General features: G+C 41.5%; 1 protein-coding gene across 1 annotated transcript; it reads left to right on the top strand.

Annotated features, from left to right (window-relative positions):
• Positions 1-5,199: 5,199 nt before the first annotated feature.
• Positions 5,200-6,685, top strand: RPS20 (ribosomal protein S20). The gene is made up of 4 exons (XM_008590555.1): positions 5,200-5,393; positions 5,574-5,673; positions 5,978-6,051; positions 6,473-6,685. Exons 1-4 carry the CDS (start codon positions 5,391-5,393, stop codon positions 6,653-6,655), a joined length of 360 nt encoding a protein of 119 aa, XP_008588777.1. The 5' UTR covers positions 5,200-5,390; the 3' UTR covers positions 6,656-6,685.
• Positions 6,686-7,480: the final 795 nt, after the last annotated feature.

The following is a 7,480-nucleotide window of genomic DNA, read 5'->3' as shown; positions in this document are numbered from 1 at the left end:
CAGATAGATCCAGTTTCCTGTGGCAGCACAGGCAGTGGTTTCAGCACAGTGTCAGGTGGCCTTTGTCCAGCCTTCTGGAGTCAGAAGAGCCTCCTAGAACATCGAGGCTCAGCCCCGCATCATGACTGGGGCATGGCTCTTGTGGGATACTCCCTAAGGCTTCCTTGCTACAGATCCTTTCCCTACATTTCAGTCTGCCTAAAGTGATCCAGCAGGAGTTTCTGTAACTTGCCACCAGGTGTCCTAACCTCTTCTGAGGCCTTCCTTGACCACCCAGCTTCTCTGCATGCAGCTTTCCTCTGACCATTTATCCTGCGTTTTCCTCATAGAATTTATCACTGTCTGAAATTCTTATTTATTTGTTTCACAGCTAGTTATCTGTCTCTTCACACTAAAAATGCACGTACCACAGGGCAGAAGTGAAGTGTGTTGCTTTCCATTGTATTTCCAGTGCCTGGAACCCTACCTGGACACAGGAGCCAGCCCATAAGTATCTGCATAATGAATAACCATAATAAACGAAATTGGAAAAAATACTATCATAAAACTTAAAGTGAGTTTCAAATGATCAAGAAGTTAACAGTGGAGGATCTTTCAAATTATAACTACAAATTTGGCTTTAAAGGAATTTTAATGGAAGCTGGTTGGTTAGCTCTGTTGGTTAGAGCATGGTGCTGATGACACCAAGGTCCAGGGTTTGATCCCTGTACCAGCCACTGCCAAAAAAACAAAACAAAACAAAACCCAAAAAGCCTTTAATAGAGGTATTGAGTGAACTGACCTTGGTTATATCTATGGGACTTCAAGCAAAAGAATGAAAGAATGAAGGAGTTTAAAAAAAAAAAAAAAAGTGGCACGGGGACAATTCTACCTTATAATAGATGCAAAATAGTAGCTCAATAAAATTTCTGATCTCAACTATAGTGAAATATATAAAGCTTTCTCTGCCACGTTATTTAACACAACAGGCTTTTTACATCTCTCAGATATACTACCACTGCTCATGATAAAAAGGAAGGCTAACACGTACTGATGGTCCAGCCTCATGGCTAAGACAGCAGACTGCAGAGTGAGACTGCATGGTTCAAACACTGGGCAGGGCACCTAACCCCAGCTTCCTCACACACAGAGTATGAACAACAGTTCTTATCTCCTGGGATTGGTGTGGGGATCAAATGGCTCGATATGGGGCCGGCCCGGTGGCGCACTGCTACAGTGTGCCGCTTAGGAAGCGCGGCGGCGCTCCCGCTGAGGGTTCGGATCCCACATACAGACCGGTTCCCGCTCGCTGGTTGAGCGAGGTGCAGGAGCAACACCGAGGGTTGCGATCCCGTGCCGGTCCCGGTCCGGTACGGGTGCGACACTGAGGGTTGCAGTCCGTTGCCAGACACGAAAAAAGACAAAAAGGAAAAAAAAAAAAATGGCTCGATATGAACCCAGATAGAGCACTTCTGAGAGGGCTGGCTGCTCTCACATACCAAGTACTGTTCTCAATCCTCCCGTGTAATCCAAGGAAGACACAAGGAATTGCCTGTGTATTCTGCTCCCCTACCAATACGTGACAACCACAAGAAAAGTTTGAAACTCTGGTTTTTATTCTTAAATTTCAGACTGAAGAAGTTTAACATAAAAATGTTTATTTAGATCAAGAATTTTGCCAATAAAGTAGGGTCTAAACAGACTCATCCACATTCACTTGACAATTTACCTTTATTATTTTACAAATAAATATAGACACCTATACCATGAATGAAGTAGTTTTTGACTGCTTCCTTTTGGAAGGAGTAGTAGGACACTGTCATTGCGGCAAAAGACCAGTAGATGGCTGTGCACAGAACCACAAATACCTGCAGTAAAAGTCTTCACAGGATAATTTTAAAAGAACTACAAAAATTAGTAAAGAAAGGCTATGAATAGAGTTATTAAAAACACAAATTTCATAATGGTCTTAGGAATATTTTTAAAATTAAAATGAAATGAATATTTTATTCCATTTTTTTTCGCAGCAAAATCCTCACTACACTGCTGGAGGAAGTATCTATTTGTGTACAACCTTCCCAGAGGGCAACTTAATTAATACCAAAGTATTTTAAATATGCTTATTCTTTGATTAATCCATCAAGGGATAAGTATATATAGTAACAATGTAAGGCATTAAGAATGAGCGAAAAGAGTCATCTACAACAGTGGTTCCCAACCATGGGTGACTGTGCCCCACAAGGGACATTTGACAATGTCTGGAGACATGTTTGATTGTCACAACTGGAGGGGAGGGGTTGCTACTGGCATCTGGCAGGTAGAGGCAAGAGATGTCACTAACCATTCTGTAACGCACAGGATGGTCCCTCCAAACAAAGAGTTATCTGGCTCCAAATGTCAATCGTTCTGAGACTGAGAAACTCTGATCTACAAGCATTTACCTCATGGTGTTGTTTATAACAGTAAAAAATGGGAAAACAAATCTAAATGTCTAAAAATAGAAGACTGATTCAACAAATTGTGAAAGAACCATACATACAAGTCATGGTTATGTAGTCATTAAAAAGTATGTTGCAGAAGTATATTTATTATGATAAAAAATTCTGCAAATAGGCTGGCCAGTTAGCTCAGTTGGTTAGAGTGTGGTGTAACACCAACCCTGTACCAGCCAGGTACCAAAAAAAAAAAGAAAAAAAAACTGCAAATAAAGGTTACCACACTGCATATAGGGTATGAGCTCATTTTCTAAAGAGATATGTACATACCTGAAGGTGTAAATAGTTGTCATCTCAGATTAGTGGAATTACGTATTTTCTTATTTTTTGCTTATTGTTAATTTGTACCTTTTCTCCAATGAATATCTCACATCTAATAGAACATTACATTTAAAATAAAAATTGGGGGCCACAGCAGCTTCTAATTTTCAGGAGAAAAATACAACAAAATGTTTAAAACTAAAACTAATAAACTTTAAAATAGTGATTTCCCCCCCCAAATCTTATCAAACCCCCCTATTCCAGTCCCCACCTCCTGGTAACTATTATTCTACTCTCTATTTCTATGAATTCAACCTTTTTAGATTCCACATATGGTACAAGTGAGATCATACAGTATTTGTCTTTCTGTGCTGGCTTATTTCACTTAATATAATGTCCTCCAGGTTTATCTGTGTTGTCGCAAATGACAGGACTTCCTTTGTTTTTAAGGCTGAATATTATTCCATTATATGTGTGTGTGTATATATATAAACACTACATTTTCTTTATCCATCATCCACTGGTGGACACTTAGGTTGTTTCCATATCTTCACTGTTGTGGATAGTGTCGCAATGAACCTGGGAATACAGACAGCTCTTTGAGATACTGATTTCATTTCCTTTGGATATATACACAGAAGTGGAATTACTGAATCATATGGTAGCTCTTATTTTTAATTTTGGGGGAAACCTCCATACTGTTTTCCAAAAAATAATGAAGTTTTCATTACCTTTATCTAATATTATCTTAACCAGCTGTTTCCTTAGTTCCAGTCACCTCATCCATTTTTCTCATACAAGCAGGACCATATTTTGCTTTTTTCTATACTGAAATTCCTTTTTCTATTCTCAGAGAAGTAAACTTGTTCACCATTTCCTCAAGTACCTAAAGGGTAAGGCAAGCCTAAGAATAAATGTACCAAATTTGTTACTGAAAAAAATTACAGTTGTACTTCTCAATGAAATTCTTTCATTGAATTCCTGGTTGTCTTTTGAGCATTAGTAAAACATGAGTACTGCTGTACGTGTTCTCTGAAGATACACATTCACCTTCTGTACTAATACAGGGGTGGTTGGTCATGTCCCACGGAGCTGGGCAATTGCACTACTGCCTATTTGTTGCAGACAGCCACACCAATTAAGTTAAAGCCCTAGGTGATGAAGTTCCTTTTAAGTTATAGCTAGTAAAACAAGAATGCAGGTTTTCAGATTTTCTGCTGCAAATTCTAATAGAGTATTTACAGCCAATGGATTACATTTAAAAATAACTGAACTGGAAAAGATCCAAATTTTAACATTTAAATTAATAGTTAAATGGCAGCAAAACCTAACACGTATTGTAAGCCAAAGAAATCCAGTTATTAGCCATGCCCAATTATCACCTAACAAGTAAGTCAGTGCTATTACGTGAGGTAAGTTTAAAGTATATTCTTTCTGTTGCTCACAACATTGTAAAAAAGAAAAAAAATAAAGTATGATTTCCCCCCAAGGAACAGAAGAGAAAGCCTCAGAAGGAGCTCTGATTGGAGGGGTCAGAGCCCTGTCACTCACTAATTCTGTGTCTGAGCAAATACCTCTTTTGGCTCAGGGCTTCAGCTGTAAAATAATAGGAGGTTATCTACGTTTCTTTCTGCGCTGCATCAACACCCACCTGTCCTCCGTCGTTCTAGGCAACCATGCTTTCATCTTCAAGTACAAGTGTGTGCTCGTGATGCGCTCTCCCGCGGCCGCGCGGGCCAGTTGACAACTGGGGTTTTCCACTGCGCTTTGTCGCATATTTGATTATGAACAGATGTTCAGCATTAAGGAGATCTTGGAGGTCTTAACCAATATTACTTTATCTCACTGACAGGAGATAACGCTTTGGAATTGGGCAGCTAGCCGGGTCCAGCTGGGCCTCCTGGAGGGTGCGCGCAGCCTGGCAATTTCGCGCTCACTTCCCCGGGCCGGGGGGAGAGGCCAAGTTCAGGTCCTTTCCAGAAACAGAGGTCGATGCTCCCACCGGCCTGGGAAATCAGAAGCTGATATGTCACAAAAGGACATTCCAGGCTATGAAAAATAACTGCATACTAATTTTAAAAGTAATATGTGCAGCTTATCAGAATCATTTTTTCCCAATTCCCATGTTAGTTAAAATTCAGGAAAGTTACCCACTTGCTCAGAGAACAACGAGTGATTTGGTTTGAGTGGGAAGAAACATCTGCACTGTAAAAACCACAGGGGTCGTTTGCACTTTGCGAGGGCGAGGGGTCGGTGCACCGCACAGAGGAGTTTCTCAGCTTTCAGTGTCACCTCTCATCTCTGCCAGGTGGCCAGACGACTTCGGTGGCTGCTTGGCGGGGACACACCTCGCGGGGCTCTGACTCCGCCGCGCCGACAGGGGGCGCCCGCAACCGCACCTTTCCCGCCAACTCCGTTGGTGCTGCTGCCCGGCCTCGCGCAGCCGCCCAGAACCGCGGGGCTGTTCCTCTTCCGGGGCGTGCGAGGCCCGGATGCGAGCGTGCTATATAAGTGCCGCTCGGAACGCTTAGCTTTCTTTTCGGGTAAGACGCGCTCGTCGGTGGTCGGAGTATTCCGTTCTCCCGGTCCTGCTCCTGACTCACCGCTGTTCGCTCTCGCCGAGGGACAAGTCGGTCAGGAAGCCGCGCCGCAGCCATGGTGAGGCGGGAAATGGCGCCGCGAAGTTCGGGGCGCCGGCGGGACTCGGGTCCGGGGCTCGTGCTCTTCTGGGGCGGGTGCCGGGGTGGGGGGAACCCGGGAAGCTTCCTGATTAAACTGTTTTCAGAAGAAACAGACGGTTTTCGGCTTACCACTTTTCCCTCGCCTGTGTAACAATAGGCTTTTAAAGATACTGGAAAAACACCCGTGGAACCAGAGGTGGCGATTCACCGAATTCGAATTACCCTAACGAGCCGCAACGTAAAGTCCCTGGAGAAGGGTCAGTATGGTAGTTTCGGGGTGAGGCATTTAGACAAAAAACTGATTTGTTAATGTACAAAGTGGACTCAAGGGAGGAAAGTGGCAAGATATTTTGCTTGAAAAGGCGAAGTAAAAATGGTCTAAAGTTATTTTTACCGTGCTTTTTACACCATAGCTGTTAAACAGGGTTGGCGATGAGGAGATACCTACTGTGTTGAATTATGGTGATAGCTTTTATACGCTATTCTGAGCCAGCAGAAGTTGAAATTTGTTAAGCCGATTTTGTTTTGCATGAACTGAGAGGTGCTTTTATTTCCCCGTAGTGTGTGCTGACTTGATCAGAGGCGCAAAGGAAAAGAACCTCAAAGTGAAAGGACCAGTTAGGATGCCTACCAAGGTAAGGTAAATTATAGGGGCAGAGCAGAGTTTCTTCTTGTTGTTGCAGAAATCCAAGGCCTTGCCCTTTGTGGGGTTTGGCTGCCTAAAGAATTCTTGTACTGACAACTGTATAAACTCAAGTAAACATTGCTGGTATAATTTGGTTTGTATTAAGTACCCAGTGTCTAGAGGTGACCGTTGAAGTTTTATTGCTGCTGTTACCTTGGTGTGGTATGGTACTTGAGTCACAAGCTCCAAGGCTGCTCTCTTGGCAGTGAAAATGGAGTTGATGTTTTAAATTCACAGTATCTGAAAACATGTTAATGTAAAGAGGAATGATGTCACGGAGATATTTCTCCAATGAAGTACTTCAAAGTAATGATTTTCCACATGTCCATGGGATAAGCTTAAAACTATAAACACTTTGTCTTTTGTTGCAGACTTTGAGAATCACTACAAGAAAAACGCCTTGTGGTGAAGGTTCTAAGACATGGGATCGTTTCCAGATGAGAATCCACAAACGACTCATTGACTTGCACAGCCCTTCTGAGATTGTTAAACAGATTACTTCCATCAGCATTGAGCCAGGAGTTGAGGTTGAAGTCACCATTGCAGATGCTTAAGTCAACTTTTAATAAATTGATTGTTGTTAACTTTTGTTGATTTTTATTTAGTAAACATACAGATTTTAGAAATACAAAGGTGTGCTATGGATATCGTACAGTGGCCTATTCTGTTTTCATTATTTCCTAGAGGCTACTGAAATGGTTTACTCATTATTTGAAAACACTTCTATTAACTAAATAATACATGAGCCCTTACCGTTGATAAACACATGCTCTTTTATTGTATGGTATGGGTGTTCATAACTTTAGCAGTATATTACAGCTTTTCTGAAGAAAACATACTGGCATTTGAGGTCCTGCTCCAGAAATTCTGATTAAATTGGTATAGGGTGCCACAAAATTTGTAAAGGTTTTTCAGGGAGATTTTAATATGCACCCATGGTTGAGAACCTACATTAGTAGACAAGTACTAAATAAGAAAAATAGAGACCTAAGTTTCAGTCCTGGCTCTGCCAATTCCTCCTTTTTTAAAGACATTAGGGTAAACTTGGTAAACTTCAAAATGTTTTGGAAACTGACATTTTAGATGAAAAGGGGTACTAGAAAAGTAAACATAACCCCAGCGCTTAATGATAACATTTAGGTTATGTCTGTAGACGGATTTTACGTTTACTCCTTGGTAATACTTTTCACAATATAGGTCTTTCAATATGAAGCTGTGTTAACTTATAACCAGAAAGTATTTCATAAAGGCCAAGTTCATTTAGTCAAATCCCATTGTTGTGCCAACAGGGAAACATTTAACTGCTAGGATCTGTACTTCACCTGTTTTATTTTCTTGAATACAATGATGTGCGTACTACCCGGCTTTGAGGGTTAAAC

This window comes from Galeopterus variegatus, unplaced genomic scaffold (assembly GCF_000696425.1).
Source record: "Galeopterus variegatus unplaced genomic scaffold, G_variegatus-3.0.2 Scaffold6197, whole genome shotgun sequence".
NCBI classification, from domain to species: Eukaryota; Metazoa; Chordata; class Mammalia; order Dermoptera; family Cynocephalidae; genus Galeopterus; species Galeopterus variegatus.
The sequence above is the reverse complement of the archived record's forward strand: the minus strand, read 5'-3'. Positions and strand labels throughout refer to the sequence as shown.

What these genes read in the sequence shown, in the direction of transcription:
- RPS20 (XM_008590555.1), top strand. An exon ending in CGTAAAGTCCCTGGAGAAGG is followed by an intron (nt 5,674 to 5,977) that starts GTCAGTATGGTA and finishes ATTTCCCCGTAG; the next exon opens with TGTGTGCTGACTTGATCAGA. An exon ending in CAGTTAGGATGCCTACCAAG is followed by an intron (nt 6,052 to 6,472) that starts GTAAGGTAAATT and finishes CTTTTGTTGCAG; the next exon opens with ACTTTGAGAATCACTACAAG.